Source organism: Anabrus simplex, chromosome 4 (assembly GCF_040414725.1).
Source record: "Anabrus simplex isolate iqAnaSimp1 chromosome 4, ASM4041472v1, whole genome shotgun sequence".
Lineage (NCBI taxonomy): Eukaryota > Metazoa > Arthropoda > Insecta > Orthoptera > Tettigoniidae > Anabrus > Anabrus simplex.
The window spans coordinates 143,252,789-143,280,710 of NC_090268.1; the positions used below are offsets into that span (position 1 = coordinate 143,252,789).

The 27,922-nt window shown below is 38.4% G+C and overlaps 1 protein-coding gene across 1 annotated transcript in view; it reads right to left on the minus strand.

Moving 5' to 3' along the window:
• Nucleotides 1-27,922, minus strand: part of rod (rough deal) — a 404,971-nt gene that overhangs the window by 361,723 nt on the left and 15,326 nt on the right. Inside the window, exon 3 of the mRNA XM_067146037.2 lies at nucleotides 4,685-4,935. Within this exon, the coding sequence (XP_067002138.2) occupies nucleotides 4,685-4,935 (251 nt within the window). The remainder of the gene's footprint in view (nucleotides 1-4,684; nucleotides 4,936-27,922) is intronic.

Sequence of the window (27,922 nt, forward strand, 5' to 3'; positions counted from 1 at the left end):
AAACAAGTGAATATTTTTGTGTCCGACCTGTGTAATTAAAGCACACATCAGTCATGCTATAAGATGTGTGATTTTTGTAGTTAAGAATGACCGCCAGCATAATTGTTAGCACAATTAGCTGCTATTCTCGGGGGTATGAGTTCGATTCCCGGTACCGTAATGCCAGAGATTTAAGAACAGCAGGAAAGTTTATACACAGTAAAAATGGTACATGCAGCTCCCCTCCATTGGAGGCTGCACCACCTTGGGATGAGAACGAATTTACTTTAACAAAGAAATATTCACAGTTTTTGCTATTAATATAGCAGGCGAGATCATTAACAAAGTGATTGTTTAATATCTCGTAACTCGGGCCAATATAGCCTACATAATCTTTGGAGCGAAGTAGGTTTAAAACGCGATAAATACAATCCAACCGTAATGATTGTTTTACTCGCCAACGTACCTTAACTAATAAATATTATTAATTATTTGTTGTTATTATTATTATTATTATTATTATTATTATTATTACTTTACGTCCCCACTAACTACCTTTACGATTTTCAGAGATGCCGAACATAACATACTATGCGTCAATAAAAAAAAAATGGAGGCAACAAACATGCAAAACTGAACATTATGATAATAAAACTCATTACAGCCACACCTGTAGATATCCATAAATGCAACAAGCTTTCCTGTTATTTATTTTTATTCTTTCCTTTGTGGAACTTCAACACTACAATAAAAAAGCTTTAATATAATCCACCTGTTCACTACATTACAACGTTGTTACATTTAAAATATCTTCATTAATAAAAAGTTATATGTGGGACATGTTTCGCTCCCCTACAGAGCATCATCAGCCAAATCCGAAATCTTGAAGAATGGTTATGTTCGTGAATAATGACTTAAGAACTAATAAACCATTTCTTTACAATCTTAAGCTTACTCTACTAGAATATCTTAAAATACAGAATCTTTGGTGACATGCCTTAATAACAAGGGCTTAATTGGAAAAATATATTAAAATTATGGTACAATGAGTTGTTCTAAAATATTTTTTTTTTAAACAAGTAGCATGTCTAAAACTTAGAATGACGTGAAAATCAATCTTAAGAACTAAAAGATTTCTGTGCAAATGAGCTCGGGTTAAAACGTTATTATCCCTTGAGGATAAGAGTCCATAAAAATGTCAAAATCTCGTCGATTTGGTAAGTGGACTTGTGGCAGGATGAATGTTGGTCTTCAATGGAATTTAAATACTTGTTGTCATTTGACCTCAGCAACGCTGTTGAATAAGTATGCTCTTGTTGACGTCAATGACCATGACTTGAACTAATGGATTTAATAAGGCATAACTGAAAGGGACGTAAATCGATGAACATGTAATTAAAAGTTGTTAAGTAGATTATTTTTGTTGAATGTCTGTTACAAGAAAAGGAATCTTGTATCAGAAGCTATGTTGCTGTGTGCACTTAACTAGCTGATGATGCTCTGTAGGGGAGCGAAACATGTCCCACATAACTTTTTATTAATGAAGATATTTTAAATGTAACAACGTTGTAATGTATTGAACAGATGGATTGTAACAAAGCTTTGTTATTGTAATTCACAGATTTCAATACGGATTAAAACATGAGATTAGTTACTTGCACTTCGTCACTATCCGGGCATTAGTAGCATACATAACGTAAATGATGCGGTCTCTTATCTCAATTACAGCTGTTTACGTAAATACTGATGAGATAATTTTTTAAATTCAGAAATAATGCCTTCCAACAAAAATAGCCAGTAAAACTCTGAATACATTCCCATTTGTTAAAGAACAGTGTTGATTATGTTCATGTACAATTTGTAGCTCTTTATAGCCTAGAAGTCATGTGTTCACTGCACAAAATTTGAGGTTATCACATAACGGACCCCTCCCCCCTCACTTTTCTGGCTGTAAATGTGGGGGAAAAAGGGGAGGGGGGGTCTAATACGCGAGTATATACGGTAATTTCTGCCGCTGCAGGCTATGCTCACATTCAAACTGGAATATGTTTAAGCACCCTTTCCATATTATTACACATGGAATTGTACTTCTAAGAGGCAGAGATATACAAACTGGTGACGTATGACAAGTTTATTAATAAAAAGGAAAAATAAATGGATTGAATTTTTTTAATAGTGGCAACTATTTTTTTATTTAGATATATAACATACTTATGTTAGGCATTTTACAGGCCTTCGATATTATCGCCACCATTGTGTAGCACTCGTTCCCGGCGATGTGGAAGCCGTTGGATGCCGGTGAGAGTAACTGATCTCTGGAGGTTGCAGACGAAGGGGTCGGTGGCCTGAAGAACATCACCCAATGTGCAGAAGCGGACCCCTCAAAGTGATGCTTTCATTTTAGGGATGAGATTGTAGTCGTAGGGGCTGAGATCTGGAGAATAAGAGAGGTGGTAAAGCACTTCCCAGCCCCAGCGACTGAACAACTCAGTCGCAGCTCTTGCTGCATGTTGTGGCCTTGCATTATCATATAGAATGATGGACTGGTTATTCAGGAAGTGTTCTCGTTTTCTTCTTAGACCTGCTACCAGGTTCGTTTGCAAAAATACACAGTAATACTCCACATTAACGGTATGTCCTTGGGAACGGTATGCTTTATGATAAAACCATCCTAGTCATAGGCAACGATCAGCATGGCCTTCACACTGGTTCCTGTTGGCCGAACCGTTACTTTTCGCGGTGACCCGTGATGACACCACTCAGTTAATTGGAGTTTCAGCTGTGGTTCATAAACTCTGGCAACGGTCTCATCAATAGCAATTATCTGCCGTAAGAAGGCCTCACCTTCTCATTCAAAGCGCTCAAAGTGCATACGAGCTGCATCATATCGCAGCCATTTTTTATGTTCGCTCAAATCATGTGGAACCCATTTGGAGGCAATTTTCCGCATTCCCAGCCACTTCTTCACAATTTGCAGCACAGTCGAAGGTGTCAGCCCTGTATCGTTGGCCAATTCCGATCCGCCAGCACTAATGCGTTCACATTCTGCACATTGTCATCACTTACTGCAGGATAACCAGGCCACGGCATCTCTGTCACATTTTGTCGTCCATCTTTGAAAGCCTTGACCCACCGTGCTACAGTACGCTAGGCAATGCACTTTCACTGCAAGCCTCTTGCAATCCTTCGTAACACTGCCTTGCGTTGCGACCTCTACCGCATTCAACATTCAACCAGCTCTTCTGGATCTTGTTTCGAAATCATTACACCCGCACTCCACGAACGCACACTCAAAACTGCGTACTTGTTATTGTCACTGCACACCTGCATGGCGTGTGGAGGGCAAGTTCATTTAAAGTGAGGGAGGGTGGGTATCCAAGCTACCTCAGGTATACAATATATTGCCTCACTATGTTTCACGGCATTGTTACAGCATAGTTGCCACTATTAAAAAAACAGTCCACGAAACTTCAAGTATGTTTAATGAAAAAATATTTTGAAAATATTGTTCTGTTTATTCTATTTTGAGAAGTCAATGAAAACTTAACTTCTAGATTCATGTTCTAAACCTATTCTAACAAATGACTATTGTATAGTTAGAAATTTTTTAATACATAATTTTATATAATATGTAAAGATGCAAATTCTAAGAAAAATATTAAATATTCTGCAATGAAAGAACAGAACTTCACTTTCCAAAAATCAACATTCAAGCTGAACTGTGCAAGAAATTTTAATTTTACAAATATATAGTTAAAAAACAAATTACAAGATTCAATTAAATACCAAACCAAACCCCATGGCACAACAGCCTCGAAGGGCCATGGCCTACCAAGTGGCCGCTGCTCAGCCTGAAGGCTTGCATATTAAGAGCTGCCATGTGGTCAGCATGACGAATCCTCATGGCCGCTATTCTTGTTTTTCTAGACCGGGGCCGCCATCTCACCATCAGATAGCTCCTCAATTGTAATCACGTAGGCTGAGTGGACCTCAAACCAGGTCCAGGTAAAAATCCCTGACCTGGCCGGGAATCTAACCCAGAACCTCCAGGTAAGAGGCAGGCACGCTACCCCTACACCGCGGGACCGGTCACAAGATTCAACTAATGGTTTCATTGTTAACCCTACCATCAGAATGGAAATGAATGACCACCAGCCCACAGATGTACATGAAAACAAGTGTGCAATCTACAACTCAACCACTACATACTATCAACATCAATTTAAACTAACTACTGCAGAAAGAGTTTTAGCTAGAGGAACACCCTTGAAGTTTGTCGACTTCTATAAAATGTCTGGCCCAAGACACATTTAGATTAAGAAAGTGTGTTTATATGCTCCAGAAAGATCCCTAAACATCCTCAGGAACCATTTATAAATGTAATAAGGAACTCTTAATCATCATCATTAACAAATGAAAATTTAAAGGATCTTACTGTAGTTTTAATATAATTTTACGTCATGCAGATTAATCGTATAAATAAGGTTTCAAGCATATCATTCTTAACTGCTAATAATCCATTTTTGTGCTTTTTAAAATACCCCTTTATAATCCAATTATTTTGTAAGCTTTGTCAGCCTAGGAAACCTCCAATCATGCAGAAAGCAGAACTTTAAAAATATTCAAATTTAAAAAAACTTAAATCCAACATCTTTCCACAGCTAAACAAAAGATCTCAGTATTACTTACGGTAGTTAATATTTACCTGTTATAAATTATACTTCCACTGTTGATTTCTACACATGAAAGATCATTTTTACTGGTAGCAATAATAAGAAAGGAGCCATCTTGTGTAATAGCAAAGCACTTTATAATGCTTCCTAAAAGAAGATTAACTAACTGGCTGGTACAGTTCTCATCACTGAACAAAACAACCGTCCTGTTGATCGCAACACATAATATGGGTGAAGATTCAGACGTCAACACTGCAACTTGTACATGGGGATTCTCTTCTACCTAGAAAGAAAGAGGAACACAGTTATCAGGACAGCAAAGGATCAGAGAATGAGATTTAGGTTTAAGAGACTTAAGAATCAAGGTCATATACTTCAGTATTATCTTCTCACATGTAGTCAAGATATTCAAGAGGATACTGGAAGGAAGACTGAAGATAAATTTTAAAGGAAAATAGAAGACTAACAATATGGTTTTAGGAAAGACAGGTCAACATCTGACGTGATCTTTACATTAAGGTACATGCAGAAAATATGGAAGTTTTGAAAAGATAGACATTGGCAGTTGGTTCGAGATGCACTGAGGAAAAAATGGCACAGAAGAATTGCAAATGATAAAAGCTTTGTAAAAAAGTGTATAATAGTTTAAAGACCAAGATAAGAGGAACAAAATGGTTTGCTAGGACTTGAGCAAGGAAGCATGCTGTCCCCCATACTCATCACAATCATGGATGAAATCCACTGGCGTATAAAACAGAAGTCAAGAAACAAAGCAAAGACCCTACTATTTGCAGATGACAGAGATATGAGAAAATAAAATGGCAGTACAGTACAAGAAGGAGTTAATATGTGCAATCAGGCAATTATTTTATTTATTTATCATTTCAGTAGCACTAATATATGTATAAATACGAACTCTACAACCAATACGCACATATATAACATGAAAGGAAAAATTTTAAAAAGAGGTCCCAATACGAGAGATTTGGATTCTGTAGGTGACTCCCTGTTGAGCACGGTGCTTGGAAAAGTAAATGCTGTATTGGCAGAAGAACAAACGTATATGTTTTCTGACCAATAGTCAGCCACTTTCACGGACTCAGGTGTTGCTTGCATGAGGTCTTTCATAGTACAGTGAAACCTCGGAATGCGAGTAACTTGGTCTACAAGCTTTTTGCAAGATGAGCAGAGTAACTTGGTCTACAAGCTTTTTGCAAGATGAGCAAACATTTTAAATAAATTGTAACGTGATAAGCGAGTGAGGTTCCACAATATGAGCATCACGTGAGGCAACTTTATTCCACTCCCCTGTTCGTTTGTTGAATGGATGAACAAGGTCTTTGGTCCTGCAGTGAAGAAATACCTTTCAGAAAATAATCTGCTGCTCAAAGTCTTGCTGGTTATGGACAATTATCCTGCTCATCCTCCAGGCCTTGAAGCCTGGAGGACAACTTAATGGAGGAATTCAAGTTCGTTAAGGTTAAGTTCCTTCCTTCCCACACTACTCCAGCCTATGAATCAGCAAGTAATTTCGAACTTCAAGAAGCTATACATCAAAGCACTATTTCAGCGATGCTTCAAAGTGACCGAAGGAACAAACCTAACCCTCCGCGAGTTTTTGAGAAATCATTTCCCCATCCTGAACTGCCTGAGGATCATCGATAAAGCCTGGGAGAGAGCACTCACTTCCGCTTGGGGAAAGCTGTGGCCTGACTGTGTTCTTGGATGTGAGTTTGAGGGGATTGTTGGTGACAATGAGCCGCCGATTGTCGATGAAATTGTGTCCTTGGGGAAGACCATGGGGCTGCAGGTGAATGACGTGGACATTCAAGAGCTGGTGGAAGAACATTGCGAGGAACTCACCACCAACGAACTGATGGACCTGCATCGCGAACAACAGGAGGAGGTTATGAAGATCTTGTCCGAGGAAGAGAAGGAGAAAAACTCAATGGAATCTGTTACTTCAACTGAAATTTGGGAGAAGCGCAAAATGTGGGAAACGGTGCAAAATTTTGTAGAAAAACACCACCCAAATAAGGCTGTAGCAGTGCGAGCGATGAATCAGTTCAATGACAATGCAATGTCACATTTTTGTGAAATCCTCAAAAAGAGGCAAAAGCAAGTCATTGGACAGGTTCCTCGTTAAAGTTGCACAAAAAGAGAACAATTCCTGTGAGCCAACATATGGCAGTGATTCCGTAAGTGAAATTCGTGCTACACAATAACTCTTCTCATGTTATCACTTGTCTCCCTCACACCAACAATGATTCTATTGTAAGGAAAAATTCACTTTAATTTGTTTTACGTTATATTTTGTTTTAGAAATGGTATGTGAAGAAATATTTTTGTGTTTCGGAAGAATCATCCGTGTTTCAATTGTTTAAGGGAAAACTTGCTTTGACATACGAGCGCTTTGGATTAAAAGCATGTTTCTGGAATGAATTATGCTCGCAATCCAAGGTTCCACTGTACATGAAGTTGGACACAGTTTGCACTGGAGAAGATGCGGCGTTGTCTGTGGAGAACCACAATCACAAAATGGCGAATCTACGTGAAAACCCCACTTCAATCAATAGATTAGATTTGCATTTTGTAACACGTGAGCGCAATCTACTGAGAGATTTATCAGGCGATAGAAAAGTCTGAAATGAGAATAAGCATAGGCTACAATAAAACAGTAGTATTATTTTATTATATATATTATATATATATATATAACTATATATATGAACAAAACAGTAGTGATGACAGGAGATATGAAGGAAGAAAAGATAACAGCAAACTGAAAACCAATAGAAGTTGTCCAGAGTTTAAAATACTTGAAAAGTGTAATCATGGAAGAGGAAGATAACTGAGGAGATCAGAGAGGACACGATAAGCAAATGCCTTTTACCAGAGTGTGAGGGATATACTATGGAGCTAAGTAGTTCCAAGAAAATCTACAAAGAAGTTCCGTATTCAACTTATTATGTACCGATATTCACATACGCAGCAGGTACACAGACAACAAAACGAGAAACGTAGGGCAAGATGAAACTCCTTAAAGGTATTGTAGGGAAGATAAAAGATAGAATCAGAATTAAGAGATTAGTATAGAAAGAGGATTACAGTTTGAGAACTATACAAAAAGATAGAAATAAGCAAGCTAAAACGGTATGGACAAGAGTTTCAAAGAAAGTATTTACAGAGAAACCAACAAGAAAAAAGACTACAAGTAAGGACTTAAAAAAAAGTGAATGGATAAAGTGGGGGAGAGAAGAAATATTAAAAGCAAAACATGAGTACAGCAGACAGGAAAATATGAAATTTCTTGATCATAATACAAACCAGGAAAGAACCACTAAGAAGAAGACACAGTATTAAGATGTTTTGCATATTCAAAGTTGAAGTGTGGACCCACTACAAGAAAATTAAAAATTAAATAAATCAAAAACAGAATGGTGCCGGCTTCCCACCTGGAAAATATACCCTCGCTTCTGAATAACAGAGACAAGTACACACAGACAGGAGTTCAGGGGAAGATGATTTAAGGATTCAGTGTAAGCTGTTACAGCCTCAAAGTGCCCCTGTGAAAGTGATGAACTCTAAGCAAAGAGCACCTTCAAAATACACGGCCATTCAGAATATGAAAATCTTTCAGCAGCAAAATATGCAGAGGAAAATCAAGCATGTAGGTTCACCCGTTCCTACAGTATGGCGCATGCTACATAGCACAAGTAAACGACCTCCACAACTCACCTGCCATATCAGCAAGTAAACTATATTATATTACAAGGGTGTGCCAGTATATCATTTTAATTGTCAGGTTGAACAATAATGAAGTGCTACGACAATGAAGGCATTGAACAAACATCTGACGAAGTTTCCATTGTCTATGGACAGCATAGATTGGTATCACAGACTGGGCCATATGAAGAGGACGGCGGCTGAGGTGGTGTCTGCGGGGAATTGACCTATTATAATTAAATTCATCATGTATCGTATATGAGACCGCATCTGGCGTGCCAAGCGAGCTCTGAAAGGTTCAAAGCTGCTCAACACTGAATTCCTGATGTCCACATGGAAGGACCTCCTAAATAAAGTACGGGACTTCTGGTGTATGTGCCGGGTTTCGACCCAGGACAGCCGCATTATTATTCGTCTAGATGATGAAAAGAAGGTGCAGATTAATTCACCTTGTGAACTGAATTCACACTATAGGCGACTAGATGGAATATCGGAGCGAAGAAACCGCTGCGATGTGCCTTCACAATATTATTGCTTTTATTAGGGGTGCGTGCATGCGTGTGTGTGTGTGTGTGTGTGTGCGCGCGTGTGAAAACCAGTCAGCGGACTTCATCAGGATAACCTGGTAAGATTTCTGTCCTAGTTCAAGCATGTCCGTTACCCAGCTAATTACGGGACCACCCTCTGACAGTAACTGTAGCTCTAACAACAGCACTCCATCCCCGCCTATTGATGCCAGTAGCCTTCCGAAACAAGAACTTTCACTGTATCCTCACATCCTCACACTCTACAGTGTTGTCATTTGAACAGCCTAAACTTAGTCGCACACTTGAACGAAATTAAGGGTATATTTCATGAAAATTGCATGCATGTGATAGGTATCAGTGAAAGTTGGTCGTCTCCCTCAGTTCCAAATAGTATGGTTCACCTTGATGGCTATAATCTCCATTGCCATGATCGTACAAATAAAAGGGGTGGAGATCTCTCTATCTTTATTGCAAAGATGACCTAAAGAGCCATTTCATATGCACCTCATCGACCAGTGAGGTACAGAGGACAGAATTCATGTTCGTTGAAGTAATTGTGAGCGAACAGAAAATACTTATCGGAGTAGTTTATCAACCGCCTCAAATATCACATATCGTCAAATTTGAGACTTATCTGCTTAATTTACTACCAGTGTATGAACATGTTATATTAGGGGACTTTAACACACTAATATGCTAATGTATCCACAAAGACACACACGAAATGCTGTCAGTTGGTACAGTTATTTATTTACATCTATTCACAAATTAAACACACACATAACCTTAATCACTGCTGTAACCAGCAAAATACACACATCGAAAAGCCGCCATTTTAACAACTGCCTATCACTTAGCACAGGCCACATGGAAGTCGCAACATTAAAACAATTGACACAGTTGACTGCTTACAAGCACGTCACCTACGACACGTGGTCACAAGTATACTCCTGCTACACCGTAAGTCTACTAAACAATAACTCGCCGTTACCATCAAGACTACCTCCTTATATAAGTGCCTCGCCAGGCTTCTAAAAAGATACATTACCAAAACACCTTCTCATAAATTCTCGAGTGCCTAATATGGTTATAATGTACAGAATATTCTACCATGATCTAGTACCATTCTGGAAGTTACAGTGTGTTTCACAATTCAGTAGCGGATTACACATCATACACAGGTAACAATAAATTATATAATATTAATTTACAGGTTTTTACACTAACTGAACTCATAAATATTTAGGTACAGCACATATTTCATGACATAATCTCACAAACAACGTGACTGTATCTTAATAACAATACAAATACTAACTGGACGTAACTCTTCATAGCCATACATTACTAATAATAATAATAATAATAATAATAATAATAATAATAATAATAATAATAATAATAATAATTCGAGCTCGACACTTGCAATTATGTACCCATGGGTGAGAGAATATTGTTTACAAGTTATATCTGTTTACCACACTTGCGTTAATACTTATCAAGACCTGAGACAGTAACAGAATAGAAGACCTGTTTTCACCATGTGATACGACGATCCCTTCTTATCACCTGACTAACCATGTGTATACTACTAACTACATTTCACACCACTAATTGATCTTAAAGTGACTAGTAACCGTCAGATTATTCCAACTCATGGACAAATTTTAGTACTGGGCGTGTCCACTCATGACCTTATATTCCTTGCTTACTCGAGTCATATTCCAAAATATAAACCTACATATGTAACATGCAGGAATTTAAAAGACATCGACATGCATCAGTTAAGATATGATGCCTACAGCCTTCAATGCCATGACATTTTAAATCTAGATGATACTGTCACAAAAGTAAATAAATTTAATTCATTAATGGTTCATGGTGTGGTTTACTGTAGTCACGTCCCAGTTCATGAACCACAGGCAACGGCTGAGTGACTAGTAAGTAGCCCTGGGAATCTGGATACCAGCTGCTATGGAATGGGAATGGGCATCGCGGACATATTCTGAATGATGGCCCTTCTTGTGCTCAGGAGGCTGGACTATACAATCCACCAGTGATCCCCAACCCATTAGAGGAGAGATCCTCACTTGGACTATGTGTAAGTAGAGTAGCAACCCGCTTCATGAATTTATCGAGCTCAGAACGTTATAAGCAAGCCTCGGACCAATGGAAATAACAGAGTCCTGCTCTCATTTGGCAGGCGAGGGACTCCTTGGAAACAACTTGGCAAACGAAATGGAATTCGATGGGGAGCTATCATATCAATGGGGCTTATGGAAGAAAGTAGAACTGGTTGAGTTAGCAAAGAGGATGTACTAGGAGTAAGTGATATTTGGGTAAGGGGAGATAACAAGGAAGAGATAGGAGACTATAAAGTGAACTTAACAATTAAAAAGGGAAGGGCAGAGTGTGGAGTAGGGCTGTTTATGAGGAATACTACTGCACACAAAATAGTTTCTGTTAGGCACATAAATCAGTGAATGATGTGTGTACATTTGGCAGTTGGAGGAATTAGGATGAGTATTGTCTCAGTGTATTCACCATGTGAGGGTGCAGATGAGGATGAAGTTGACAAGTTTTATGAAGCATTGAGTGACAATGTAGTCAGGGTCACCAGCAAGGATAGGATAGTGCTAATGGGCGATTTCAATGCGAGAGTTGGAAATAGAACTGAAGGATACAAAAGGGTGATTGGTAAATATGGGAAAGATATGGAAGCTAATAGGAATAGGAAGCGTCTGCTGGACTTCGGTCCTAATATGAGTTCAGCAGTCCAGCAGTCACAAATACATTGAAGCATAAGGCTATTCACCACTACACATCGGAGGCTAGGCGTACCAGATCCATAGTAGACTACATATTAACCGACTTCAAGTTCAGGAAGTCTGTTAGGAATGTACGGGTTTTTCGGGGAGTTTTCGATGATACAGACCACTATCTAATCTGCAGTGAACTATGTATCTCTAGGCCTAGGATAGAGAAAGTGAAATCTGTCTGCAAACGAATAAGGGTGGAAAATCTCCAGGACAAGGAAATTAGACAGAAGTACGTGGGTATGATTAGTGAAAAGTTTCCAACAGTGGACAGTAAGCAGGTTCAGGATACAGAAAGAGAATGGGTGGCATACAGGGAAGCTGTAGTAGAAACAGAAAGGGAATGCCTGAGAACAACTGTGTGTAGATGGGAAAAAGCGAACATCTTGGTTGAATGATGAAGTGAGAGCAACTTGTAAATGTAAAAAGAAGGCTTATCAGAAATGGCTCCAAACAAGGGCCTACGAAGACAGGGAATTGCACGTATATGAAAGAAACAGCACGAAACAAACAGTTGTTGAATCGAAAAAGAGTAGTGAGAAAATTTTGGTAACAACCTGGAAAGGCATGGTCAAGCAGCAGGGAATCCTTTCTGGACAGTAATAAAGTATCTCAGGAAGGGAGAGAAAAAGGAAATGAAAATTGTTTTGGGTAATTCAGGTGAACTCAATAGATCCCAGGGAACCACTGGACAGGTGGAAGGAATATTTTGAACATCATCTCAATGTAAAAGGAAATCTCCCTGCTGGTGTCATGAACAACCAAGCTCATGGGGAGGAGGAAAATGATGTTGGTGAAATTACGGTTGAGGGAGTGGAAAGGATGGTAAATAAACTCCATTGCCATAAAGCAGCAGGAATAGATTAAATTAGACCTGAAATTGTGAAGTATAGTGGGAAGACAGGGATGAAATGGCTTCAAAGAGTAGTATGATTAGCATGGAGTGTTGGTAAGGTATCTTCAGATTGGACAAAAGCAGTAATTGCACCCGTCTGTAAGCGAGGGAACAGGAAGGATTGCAACAACTACCGAGGTATCTCATTGATTAGTATACCAGGCAAGGTATTCACTGGCATCTTTGAAGGGAGTGTGCGATCATTGGTTCAGTAGAAGTTGGATGAAAACCCAGTGTGGTTCTAGACCACAGAGGGGCTGTCAGGATCAGATTTTCAGTATGCGCCAGGTAACTGAAAAATGTTACGAGAGGAATAGACAGTTGTGTTTATGTTTCGTAGATCTAGAGAAAGCATATGACAGGGTACCGAGGGAAAAGATGTTCGCCATACTGGGGGCTATGGAATTAAGGGTAGATTATTAAAATCAAAGGCATTTACATTGACAATTGGGCTACAGTGAGAATTGCTGGTAGAATGAGTTCTTGGTTCAGGGTACTTACAGGGGTTAGACAAGGCTGTAATCTTTCACCTTTGCTGTTCGTAGTTTACATGGATCATCAGCTGAAAAGGTATAAAGAGGCGGGGAGGGTTCAGTTAGGTGGAAATGTAGTAAGCAGTCTGGCCTATGCTGACGACATGATCTTAATGGCAGATTGTGCCAAAAGCCTGTAGTCTAATATCTTGCAACTTGAAAATAGGTGTAATGAGTATGGTATAAAAATTAGCCTTTCGAAAACTAAATTGATGTCAGAAGGTAAGAAATTCAACAGAATTAAATGTCAGATTTGTGATACAAAGCTGGAACAGATAATGTCAAGTAAGCCTACTTAGGATGAGTTTTCCCAGCAGTGAGATTGAATCAAGGTACAGTAAAGCTACTGCAGTGCGCTCACAGTTGCGATCAACAGTATTCTGTAAGAAGGACGGCAACTCCCGGAGGTAAATATCTTTACATCGGTCTGTTTTTAGACAAACTTTGCTTTATGGGAGTGAAAGCTGGGTGGATTCAGGATATCTTATTCATAAGTTAGAAGTAACAGACATGAAAGTAGCAAGAATGATTGCTGGTACAAACAGGTTGGGAAAAAGGCAGGAGGGTACTCTGAATGAGGAGATAACGGCAAAGATAGGAATGAACTTGATGGATGAAACTGTATGCATAAACCGGCTTCGGTGGTGGGGTCATGTGTGGCGAATGGAGGAGTATAGGTTACCTGGGACAATAATGGTCTCTGTTATGGAAGGTAAGAGAAGTAGAGGGAGACCAAGACGACGATGGTTAAACTCGGTTTCTAACTATTTAAAGATAAGAGGTATAGAACTAAACGAGGCCAAGCACTAGTTGCTAATAGAGGATTGTGGCGAAATTTAGTAAATTCACAGAGGCTTGCAGACTGAAGAGGATTGTGGCAACATTTAGTAAATTCACAGAGACTTGCATACTTAACGCTGAAAGGCATAACGGTGTATAATGATAATGTACATTAATATGTAGCCTATATAACAAACTGCGCCACAGAGACAGATTAGAGTGTCTCGGAAACCTAATCCATGGCTAACCTCTGAGGTTAAAAACATGATGTCTCAGTGTTTTTCGATGCTACTACTGTACTTGTGACCAAATTGGCTATGAAAATTACAGAATAATTAGGAATAAAATAAATTTAAATATGTTCATGACTCGGTAAGTAATTTAAATACAGCTATAGCCTGGAAGCATCTCTGAGCTATGAGCATTGGTAGAACGAGGGAAAAGACCCAAGCACCCAACATTCCACTTGATGAGCTGCATTCCACTTGATGAGCTGAACCCTTCCTTCACGGAAGACAGGATTCAGTCTAATCCTCTTAACAGATGGCAAACAGATAATGGCCCATAACTTCTCCCTCAAAATCGCCCTTGTTTTGCCTTACATACAGTCAGTGCTAATGAAGTTAAGAAACCCTTGTTATGGAGTGGAGGACGAATGGGGTCAATGATATCCCTATCACTTTTATACACAATACTAGCTGATGTACCCGTGCTTCGCTACGGAATTCTACATTGCATACAGAATTCTAGTGTACATGTTGTGAGCAAGACTGTATTAAATTGCATAGTTCATAATTAACTTTATCCTAGAAACGCAACGGGGAAGTCGCCAAACGTCTTTTCTGATATGAAGACAGAGTTAGGGACTTTTCACTGTAATCGTAGACCCACTTACATACCATCAGTCACAATCAGGTGGGGAGTTTTCCTTATAATGGTACACATTCACTCTCCACCTGCCTTTTTACATCCTCAGAAAGACCGTCTTAGTAGTTATCCCAACTGAAATGAACATACATTACAATGACGTCGGTAGGAATGGCGCGATTAAAAGCAATGCTTTCATGTGAAATACTTGATCAAATGAAACACCACACATTTTCTCACTTTTAACGAACAGAGCTACACTGCCGATCTAACAGTCCAAGCCGCAGACAGCCGTGATCTGTGAACACACTGTCTTTTTTCGGCGGGGAGAGGGTCGAACAGTGGCGACTCCCACGGCAAAAACTATGCCCTTTTACTAATTTGTTTCCTAGGAGTACTCGATGAGTCAGAAAATATCAATTTACTACACTGGCGGCGGAAAAATCTGACTTGGAGGCAAACTTTTCCTCCAAACCAGACGAGAAACACCCTCTTCACTGCTAATCTGGAATAAAATGAATGTAGAATTTAATAAAAGTGAAGAAGAAGCTTTTCTTAAGAAATGGCTCTTTTCAGGGTTCAATTTTGAGTTATTTAGCGAATTGTGGTGCTATAATTTGTAATAGCCTTAAATTGTTATTCTAGACCAGGTCATACAACTAGTACCACTGTTACAGGTGAACTATGTAATGTGAGTGGAATGTATTTTTTTGAAGACCTTGTTTGAAAAATACAATATGATGTTTTATTTTTATTGACCTAACCTGTAATGTACAATGTTGTAACATAGGCATTTGTAAATAGTAGAATTCTGTCTCTAGTTCCTGGAAAGATCCAGAAAGTTACATAACTTTTGTACAGGGTGTGTTACTTTGTTGGTATGTGTTCTAGAAAGTGTGTTCTGTCTATTCTGGAAAAATACGACTTTCGCAATCATGTGTATTCTAGAATGTTAGTCAAAGTTCTCGATCGAAAGTAAGGTTGTGATTGGCGAGTCTAGGTGGTGATAGGGAACACGTGCACGCTGATTGGTTGCCCCCAAGGCCAGTAATTCCTATATATAGTGAGCGAGGCAGTGTTCGAATGAATTCTGTCGGTCTCGGTTTATTTCTCTGCGAGCAGCCTGTCTGGATGATGTCCCTCCGGTTTTCGGGATGGCACACTCCTCGGGTAAGCACTATTGAATTCCGTTCCTGCTAAAAATTCCGTAATGTTCCGATTTGGTTTTCATACAGGAGTCTGCCCTAACCTCGCCTAGATTCACCAAATTAGTTACTTATGATGCCTTAGTTTTTCAGCTAGACTTACCTGTTCGTTTCCGAGGCATTCCCGTTTTGTTTCACTAAAATATGTATATTGTAGTTTAATAGGATTTCCCTTGGGGTTTGCCTCTGATAGTTCTGTATCACTTTAGGTACGCTACATTTTGGATAACCTGTAAATTGCATTGTACTACTGCATTGGTAACTAGATGTATAGTTGATTTGAAATTTGAATTTACACTGCTACGAATAACCTATGTATATCACTGAACTTATAGCTCATAACTTGGAATGTATTTGTAAAATTATCTTGTAAATAATATTTTTAAAAAACTAAGGATCACGGTGATTCATTTCGGAATCCGCTATCTAAGCCATGTCCATGCCTTTGGTAGGTTCCCAGCCTTTTCATCTTCCCCGTTTGTTGTTCACTAGTTGGCCCTACTGATATTTCGTACATGTTTTGTTGGAGATCCGAGTAAAGCTAGTTACTGTTTTTCCAAGTGTGTAGTGTTTTCTTATATTGTGTATTGTACTCTTACCTTCCCCTTTTAACTGTGTTTGTGCCTTGTTTGGTGTTACCACTGTAGTAGAGGTATCACCACTACTAAGTCAGCCTCTGCCTTAAGTATGCACACTGCTCATTCAAAACAGCACGTCAGAGTCGGGATCGAATAGGTAGAATACTATGATGAACCAGTGAGTTACGTACCAGCAATATCAGGAAATGTATGAACCAGAGGAATGGAATGCTCAAGAAGAAAGTTTTCTAACTCTTCAGCTATTTCCCGCCAGTATTCAGTCAGGCTATTATACGCGGGATGCAGCAGTAAAACCATCTCTCGGAGTTGAAAGGCAGCATAAGAGACATATAACATAACAAACAATTGTCAATGTAATGTTATTGTTGATCGATGTTACGCACTTTCGATATTGTAGGCCTTCACATTTAATTTTCTTCCAACTCTGAAATACCACTCATCATAGTCGTAGTGATGGGACATTCGATTCATTTTACTGAATCGATTCATTCGATTCCGTTCACGTTACTGAATTGATACAGTGATCTGATTCACGGCTCATTCGTCACCGCTCCTACTGCATCTGTGTAGTATGTGCTGGTAAGACAGCAGCAACAGCATTCAGTGCTCGCAGCTGCCATCTGGTCTTCATACTATGAACTCCTTTCTTAGAAAAAATGCTAGTTACTCTAATACATCGAAGGTTCCCGGCGACGCAGGGTGGGAAAGGTTAGGATTAGAAAGGTAGCAGCCATGGCCTAAATTAAGGTACAGTCCCACACACCCACCATCCCCCGAATGTAAGCGCATAGCCACGCGATATTAACCGCACGACAACTCGCTCAGTCTTTTTTTTATTATTTTTAAGTATTTTTCTATCAGCTGAGGATTTTTTTAATCGTCATATTTTGTATAGGCTACCCGAGATGTACTGTAGCCCGCTGGTTTTCTGATTCAACATACTGTTATTGCGTCTGTCCACATATGATTGAAGTCTTGTGCAACAATGTGAAATATGAACTGAGAAAATACTGAGCCGTTCTTCCGAATATAAAACAAGTACTTTTGAGTGATCATGAGCATGACTCATAGTCATAGGGCAGGCTAGGGTCGGGTTTAATTGTCAAATGTCAACTAAGTTATAATACTAAGATTCATTAAACTAATAAATAGTATAACCTAATAGCCTACCTACTTACTAGCTACTTCAGATTTATGTTGTGATTACCTTTTTAACACTGCAAATAAATCCATCTATTATTTAAACCTCCCTGTAAGAAGAGGACAGTGAATGCAAATGGGTATTATTTTCAAATGAGCTGAGCTGGAGAGTTCATTATAGCATACGATTCTTTCAGTGTAGCATGGCTCACTGTATGTGTCGCTGCAGCGGAAGCTCGGCTCTCCGCGTGTCCAGTGAGCCGATAAGGAGCCGTGTGAATCATGTGTCTCACTGAGCCGCTCTAGTTCATGATTCTTTCGATGTACCATGATTCACTGTCTCGCTGCAGCGGAAGCTCGGCTCCCTGTCAACGTCCAGTGAGTGCGCCACTCAGCACTGTCTGCTGGGAGTAAGCTGAATCGTGTGCCGTGAGCTCGCCGTTCCTGTGAATCGATTCACTCGGACACTTGAATGAATCGATACACTGCTTCGAACCATGCATTCAGTAGCCAACACTACATAGTTGGTGCGGTAAAACTGAATAAAAATGATCGGAAATTGTATTCTTTGTAACTTTTGTTATCTAGTACTTTTCGATAGGACCCAAAACATGCCCATAACTACAATTTCATCCAGGATAAATAAAATTGTTTATAGCTTAGACTGTAGAATCTTATTCGCCGACTCTATGTACCGATTTTCATTAAATTCTGTTAACTCATTTTCTCGTGCCTCGGCGTTGATATGGACTTACGTTAGCAACAAAAATACAAATTCATGAATATCTGTGTTATCATAGCCCGTACGTTAAAAATGTATAAGACATAAATGGTCGGAAATTTAATTCTATGTAACTTTGGCTATGTAGTATTTATCGATACGACCACTAATAATACCAATATTCGAGAATTAAATTTTAGGCCTTCCCCTAAACTACCATTTTATTCAGCATGATTTATAGCCTAGACTGTAGTGGCTTATTCTCCGACTTTGTATACCAGTTTTTAATGGCCACTAATGAAGTAAATATTTAAGAATTAGATTTTTAGGCCTTCCCTTAAACAACCATTTCACTCAGAGGGAATAAAATTATTTATAGTCTAAATTGTAGCAACATACTCACCGACTTTGCATACCAGTTTTTATTAAGATAGGACCACTAATAATAAATATTTGAAAATTAAATTCTAGGCCTTCCCCTAAACTACCTGTACCGGGCGGTACACCTCCATGCCGCTCATTCAAATATTGCGCCAATTTAAACTCCTCTACAGGAGAAGTTTGGAACCTTGAAAACTGAACTAATTCTACTATTTCTTAAAAGATGTCACTACTGTAATTTTGGTAATCTTGTAGTGTTCTGAACTGTGTCTATTTTGATTCGTGTTTGTTTATCCCGTATCAAGAAGTGTGGACATTCTCTTCTAGATGTCTCTACAGAGGAAAAAACTAGGATTACGCACTCTGTTGCAAAGGAATGAACCTTCTTGAAGAAGTTTTGTGTTCATAAGTTTTTGACCTTACTAAATTTTGTTCTGTGGTTTGTGGGTTGGCAACATTAATCATTTCTACCCGCTTGTTTGAATTTAGCCTATCCCGAATTTCTCTAATTAATTTTTCACCAATAACGTATGTCTTCCCCGATATGGAGATGTTGCTTTAGGCTATCCAATAAAGTTGAGGGGGTGTGTGTGTACTCATTCTTGAAAGGTCTCGAATGTTCCCCGAGGGTATATAAACTGCTGATTTTCTTGTCTCGGGGCCACTTCATCGACATCTTGCTTAGTGTGCGATTATGTAGCAGGGGGCGGGAAGCGCCTCTTTCTTCGGGCAGCAGTTCATCCACTAGGTAATGGCCGCTTAATAACTTTATTTCTTGCTAGCTCAGCAGTTTAACCCTCGGGGCAGGTTCGAAACTTTTCTCATGTAACCTATCTTTAAAATGTAATAGCCATTTGGTAAAATTTCGTCTCTTTAACTATAAATTGGGATAGAGAGTGCCTAACCCTCTCGAACTCCCACTCATATTGTTTTGAGGTGACTACGTTTTCATAACCGTTTTTCTTCTCTTCGTAATGTAATAAAGTTTTCTTATCATGTCACCTCCTTAGTATGGGATTAGCCCTTGCGTAAGCTGCCTAGTGCCAAGTAGGTTTTAAAAGTGTATTAGGAGTGCAAGCTTCGCCTCCATTCTATTTTGTATTATGGGCCAGTAACTTAACCTGACGTTTTATTTTCCTCATGTAAAGGCCCTGTAGGTTAGGTATCAAATACCCCTGTTTCTTGGTGTGCCTTAAGGGCAGACAGAAATGAAGTTTGTTGTAGCCTTTGATAGGCTTGTCAAATTGAGAGTGGGTCTGCTCTTTTTCTTAACACTGTAATTAGGAACAAGTGCTCCTTGTACTTAGGGGTTTTATGCCCTTCAGCAATGGTAGTTGTGAGCTGAGAGCTCAGGAATTATACTTGGGGCTTGAAGCCAAAATCTTGTAATTTCTTTGTACCTGATTTTGACTTGTTGCTGACTTGTTATTTGTTGAGTTTTGAAAGTATATATGAAAATTGTTAAACCTTGTTGTCTGTTGAAAATATAACCTTTGTCAAAGTTTTAAATTAACTTTAATTCTGTAGTTGAGACCTATTCCAGCCAGCACCTTCTTTCACCTCTGCAAATCCACAAAACATCGTAACCATTTGTATCAGCGTGAATAAAATTATTTATGGCTTAGATTGTAGTGACTTATTCCCCGACTTTGCATACCGATTTTCATTAAATTCTCTTGTAGCCGTTTTCTAGTGATGTGTGTACATAAATACATACAGACAGACAGACATTATGGAAAAGAAAAAAGTGCATTTTCTTGTTACTGTGGACATGACCAATGCAGAAATACCATTCCCCCCATTCTCAACCATATCTTTAATTATTGTCTGAAGAATGGCATACTACCAACAATTTGGAAATTAGCTAATGTCATCCCACTTCCTAAGAACCCAGGATCGAGACTTATCCGATTACTGTCAAATTTCTATTCTTCCTGCCCTCTCCAAAGCACTAGAACAGCTGGTACATGTTCAAATACAGGAATACCTGCACTCTCAGTCCCTTCTGGATCCACTAGTCTGGCTTCAAGAAGGGTCATAATACAGCAACTGCCTTACTGAAAGTGACTGACGACATCAGACAAGCATCGGATGAAAGACAAGTGTCTATACTTACACTCCTCGACTTCAGCAGTGCTTTTGACATGATCGATATTCAGATATTGTTAACAAAACTTCAATCATTTTTGGTACTGAAGCTTCAAAATTTTTCCGTTCTTACCTTAGAGATCATATGCAAAGTGTTATAGCTAACGATATTACTTTACAGTGGCGGGTCAGGAAGCCTGGAGCTCCACAGGGTTTTGTCTTTGGTCCACTCCAGTTTGCCCTCTATATTAATGATAAATCCTCTAAAACAAATTATAATAGACATCACCTTTTTGCTGATGACCTGCAAATTTACTGCCACGTTAATATAAAAGATATATCCCACGCAATAAGAGATATTAACTCCGACCTTCAACAACTCAGTGTGTACGCCAGTGAAAACTCTCCTCGTTAACAACAAACCTCAAACAATCAGAAATTATTAAACGCCACGTATAAAATTTACACCACTCCTCCGGTGACATTAAATGCAACCATAATACCGTTCAGTAAGGAAGTGAAGAACCTAGGTATGACCCAGTCAAATTCTTGACTTGTCTGCACACATAAGAATACATGTAGAAAGATGTACCGGTACACGATGCTACAACCTCTCAAACGACATAAGGACATTTGCTCACAAATTGATACTACCAGTACTTGACTACTGCGACCCGAAAAAAAAAAAAAAAAAAAAAAAAAAAAAAAAAACAGACGAGCCTTTCAAGATTTTTACATAATTTTCTCAGTGAACACTTTACGTTCAATAATACAGCTTATATAAGAAATTCTGTTGAGTTTTGTGAAAAATTATCAAAATTCATCTTGAGTATAATCACATAATGGTATCCTATGATATTACCAATATGTATTCCAATATTCCGGTAAACTAAACTGTTAAGATTATCAAAACAACCCTTTTAAAACACAGTAACCTTAGCAAATGCGAAATAGATAATTTTATCAGTTTGTTAGAATTTGTACTTAATAACTATTTCACCTTCAATAATAGAATATATCATCAAAAGGGCCTAGCAATGGGTGACCCAATCTCGGGCATTCTAGCTAATATCTTTATGGATGATTTGGAAAATAACAAAATAACTGAAAAGGTTTGTTTTGATAATCTTAACAGTTTAGCTTACCGGAATATTGGAATACATATTGGTAATATAGGATACCATTATGTGATTATGCTTCAATTATAGTTAAGGTATGTTGACACTTTTGCCATTATAGATACACAGAAAAATTATAGTCACAGCGTGCTAACATCCCTTAATGAGCTTGACAATGATGTCAAATTCACTAAGACGAGATTAATGGTTCTCTAAACTTCTTGGATTTAAACGTTTCTTTTTTCTTTTTTTTTTTTTACGTCGCAAGGACACAGATAGGTCTTATGGCGACGATGGGACAGGAAAGGGCTAGGAGTGGGAAGGAAGCAGCCGTGGCCTTAATTAAGGTACAGCCCCAACATTCGCCTGGTGTGAAAATGGGAAACCATGGAAAATCATCTTCAGGGCTGCCGATAGTGGGGTTCAAACCTACTATCTCCCGAATACTGGATACTGGCCGCACCAAAGCGACTGCAGCTATCGAGCTCGGTTTTAAACATTTCAAGAGAGAATAATAAGTTCATTTTTCAAATATATAGAAAGCCTTCTTGTGCCCCCATCACTATAAGAAAAGATTCCTTACAACCGCAATCTCATAAACAGGCTGCATTTTTTAAGTCTTGTCTATAGAGCATTAAAAATCCCGCTCACAACTGAAAATTGCAAAAAAGAACTAAACTATATCAAAGATTTGGCCAGAATTAATGGCTATAATCCATTGATGATTAATAAAATCATCAACAAGATAAAATTAAAAATCGCAACCAAGTTGATTCCGGACAAGCCTAAAAAAACTAAATATGCTGCCTTCACCTACACGAACCCAGGCCTATTTCAAGTTACTAACCCTCTAAAGAAATACGATATCAATATCGCTTATAGAACCCGATACACGAACCATAATATATTCTTCAATTCAAATATAGCTAACATTAATCACAATAAATTCTCAAACTCTGGTATCTATAGACTTAAATGCATCCATTGTGGGTTTTCTTATATCGGACAGGCTGGACGTAACTTTTTGACCAGATACCTTGAACAGTACAACGCTTCAAAACATAAAAAGTATTCCGCCATGAGCACCCATATGGAAGAAACTGGTCACAGTTTTACGACAATTGAAAAAGACCTTCGAATCTTAAAATACATCAATAATAGTAAACTTATGACAGAGTTTGAGAACATTTACATATTCTTAGACCAGCATTTTAACGGAAATCAAAATTTAAATGATACTTCAGAGATTAAAAGTCCAATAATTGAAAAAAAAAAAAAAAAATATTCCAGAACTACTCTCTCTTTTCAATATAAATAATAACAACTTCATGAGAATTTTCAATTATACAACCGCTAATAATATTTCCTCCATAACAACAGCTACTGCTCTACCATCCTTTCACGCGACACCCCCTCCACGAACATACGACCCGCCCAACGAATCGGTCGCCCCTCCTCCTCACATGACTCACTCCCTGCCCCTAAGTATACATACAACACTAGAAGCAGTAATAAAGCTACTCGCCAGTTTGCTTCACGCAGCGAACGCTAGCAGACACCTCGCACTAGTCCTAAGGGTAAGCCTCCTCTTTAATTTTTTTTTCTTTTTTCTTTTCTCCTTCTTCGTTTTCCGTTACAACTTCATTTCCCCCTTTTTCTTTTCATTTCAGATTCCAAACTCCAATTTGTGCCATAATCTGCTCTATTCATCTAAGAATTGTTAGAACTCTCCTTATATTCAAGATCGTCGTTACTCTTAACGAGTCCATTATTGCTGTTCTATGTTACATACGATTTTAGTTTTACTGCTAGCGCGTGAATATGGACTAGTTAACTTGTATTTCCTTCTGGCATCGAGATCATTTCTCCTACAAAATTTGCAACTATTGGAGATCACGTCATATCAACTTTAGTTTCGTCGTTATGTGCCTTTTGACTGGTTCAATTTGGACTCTTACTATTCAATGAACTCTATTTCAACTCTTGTTTTTGCACAACTGAAGGAACTCCATCCTCAATAATTAATCCACGCTTCACGCATTGACGTATATTTTAATGTTCACAATATTTATTTTTTACCTTAACAACCCATGACTGTTTTTAACTTCACAGACTGCCATTGTTCAATGTATTCCACGACAAATTCTTGCTGTTAATCTGTACATATTGCTACAATCTAAGTAATGTTATATTATTACTTTTTGTTACAACACTGTTATTCTTTTAATATGAGGACACAATTTTGATCATTTTAAGCTCAGGGCCCTGACATAGTCTTTGTACATTAACGGCTAATGATGTTCGCTATGCCGAACGAAACATGTCCCATTTTTTAAGACACCTCATGATTATTTTATAATTCAATGAGTGTTTTGTATTGTATTGAGGAGGTGGTTGTAAATAAAAGGATTTTGCAATTTTAATATAGTGGCTTTACGTCGCACGGACACAGATAGGTCTTATGGCGAAGATGGGATAGAAAAGGTCTAGGAGTTGGAAGGAAGCGGCCGTGGCCTTAATTAAGGTACAGCACCAGCATTTGCGTGGTGTGAAAATGGAAGACCACGGAAAACCATCTTCAGGGCAGCCAACGGCAGGATTCGAATCCACTATCTTCCGGATGCAAGCTCACAGCCGTGCGCCCCTAACCATACTACAATAATACAAGTCAAATACATGTTATGATCATCCCTGAAATTAACCCTCTCGTACACGCATTTTCAGTTTGAAGTGAAAAAAAATATTGTCTTGATTTTTTATTCATTGGAAGGTTACAAAATACAATCATGTTAAAGAAAAAGAAATAATAGTTCATTTTCTTTGAAAATTCCACGGTCCTCATATGAGGCCTATGTGCATGAAGGGAGTCCACACACACCACAACACAACTAAACTGAGGAATAATTTTCTTGGGGGATTCTGTGCGCTGGATGTCAGTTATACTTGCACGTTTTACCAAACTAAATTTTGCATTAAGGAGTGGCTGCTGTTGTTATTTCCTGCTATGGAATTCCTCAAAACACTGGACAAAGGGCATATTGGCAGCGAAGGCAGACATACCTGGTTTTCCTTGAACAACCATGAAGGGCCATCTGTAAAGCGGGTCTTCCTTTCTTAGGTTGATAATTGCTTTCCATGTAAATGACAGAAGTAGTTACTGAGGACTTAAATGCTTACAGATCCAGCTCCTCACAATCTGGGTTCATTTTCCAGAGGATCCAACAATTTACAATAGTCGCATTCAATACATAATGGAAAACTCTGAAGTACTCCCTTTTGTGCCTTATGGTGTGCCGATATAGACCTATGAGCGAGTCCATTAGATGTACGCCACCCATGTGGGAATTGTAAATGCTGATGGAATATGGCCGTGGAATTTCAATGATTGCACGCAGTTTTCGACACCATCTCTTAGCAACACCTACAGGTTCTGCTCCAGCAAATGTAGATGCTACGTGTAAAAATGGATTATCATGCAGGCAGGTTATTGTGATGTTGGACTGCGACGTAACAGAGTACAACCCTCTTGGTTCCTTCTTCATGGTTTTCACAGACCGCAGCTTGAGATCAGCACCACAGCACCACAAAGCCTGTTAGCTCTGATAGTCCTGGAAGCATAAATGCCATCTTCAAGAAGTTTCTAGAGAAGATTAATCGACGTAAACAGATTATCAAAAGCTTATGGCTTTTGAACTTCACGTCTTCACGCAGCCTAAGAACATCATCACCAACTGCTCCAAATTCAGAATGACCTTGACCATTTTGAACTTTTCCTTGATAGATCTCAAAGCTATGGATGTATCCTGAGGAACTGATTAAGACCCAAATTTTGAAGCCCCATTTTTAGGGTTTACTCTTCATACATTGTTTCAGCTTTGATGGCCTCATCAACTGATGACAATTCTTCTGGCTTGGAAGAACATCTAAAGATGTGCTTGAAATGGTCAATCATAGGACGTAAATGTATAAGCCGATCATTGATGTCTGCTGGAATGTTCTGATTGTCAATGAAGTGCAAATACTTCCGTATCACGCAAAAGCAATTGTATATCATATTGTCAGGTATTACTGACAGAGCGCAGAGTATATTGTGACATTTGTTGTGAAGACTACATTTTCTACAGACGGCCCTGGTTCTTCATCCATTTTGTTCTAAATGCATAGAAATGAGAATATATGACAAAAGTGCCATGAAACATCAGTAGTCTGTCTTGGTTTGTATAAAAAATTCCACAAAAACACTACAATACGGTGTAGTTCTAATTGAGGTTATGACAGTGAACCATAACCTCTCGTACATTTAGACCTCATATGAGGCCCCTATATTATTACACAAAATAATGGTAATAAACTGCATGTGCAATAAAAATACTAACACCATAGGAAAGAGCATGCTTTTCTGCTATATAAAACAGTTTTACTTATGAGTTGCATATATTTATAAAGGACGTATCAATTTCAATAATTTAGTCTCCATATGAAACACACAAATAACAAGAGCACCACAACAGTCTTCAACTTCACAGCAGCTAGGAAGTGCTGTTATCTCATAGATATAGTTTTAACTAATATCACACCTCACATGAGGTCTAAAGTGAAGAACAGAGTCATAATTTTCCACAAATTCATAACAATATTAAATGAACGGCGCACTAAACGAAACATAATTTTGGGACCTCATATGAGGCTTGTGCGCACGAGAGGGTTAAATACTTGCACAAAGTTACATCTTGATGAGTGCACATCTGTTTTTACTTAACACTGAACGCTTTCTGTGATCATATAAAGCAGGGAAATTAAGCAGAATATGCTTACCTAAAAGACTAATCATATCATTTCTTAGTTGAACTCATTACGAACACCACTAAAAAATACTAAATTGCTTACAAATTCGTCACACAATTCCATGAATTTATAACTACTGCCAATGTTATTCACACCCACACACAAACAAAGCCTTTGAGCTGCTACAAAGCACGAAGCAGTAACTAAAGTTGTTATATATAAATACCTATTTTCTCGTGGCTCTGCATTGATATGCACTTAGCAACAAAAATACAAATTCATTAATATCTCTTATCATAGCGGTACAGTAAAAATATATAAGACATAAATGATTGGAATGATGATCCATGGCTGCCTGCAGCCTGGTCATTCCAGCTCTGGAACTTTGGATTGTTAGATCAGCAGCGTCCTACTGTTTGTTAAAAGTGAAAAAGTGTGTGGTTTTTCATTTGATTGAGTATTACATATGATAGCATTATTTTTAATCGTGACATTCCTACTGGGGTCATTGTAATGACCTAAGTTGATTTCAGTTGGGAAATCCACTAAGAGTCTTACAGAGGATGTAAAAAGGCAGGTGGAGAGTGAGAGTGTGCAACTATAATGAAAACTCCCTAACTTGATTGTGACTGATGGTAGGCAAGAGGGCCTACCATTACAATGAAAATACCCTAACCCAGTCTTCACATAAGAAAAGACGTTTGGTGACTTACCTATCGCGTTTCTAGGGTAACGTTAAGTGCTATGCAATTTAATACAATCTTACTCGCAACATGTACACTACCTAACCTAGAATTCTGTATACAATGCAGAATTCTGTAGCGAAGCATGGGAACATCAGCTAGTAAATAAATAAATAAATAAATAAATAAATAAATAAATAAATAAATAAATAAATAAATAAATAAATAAATAAAGGCATTAGAAAACCAAACTCAAATTGTATTTGAGATACAGGAGAAAAAATATCTCTCGCTCAACAGTAATCCTAAACGGTGGAAGTTCCCACTAATGTTCCCAAAAAGACTGGCTGGAAGGACATAATAAACCTTGCAAAATGTTAAATGTCCCATTTTGAAAAACGTGAAG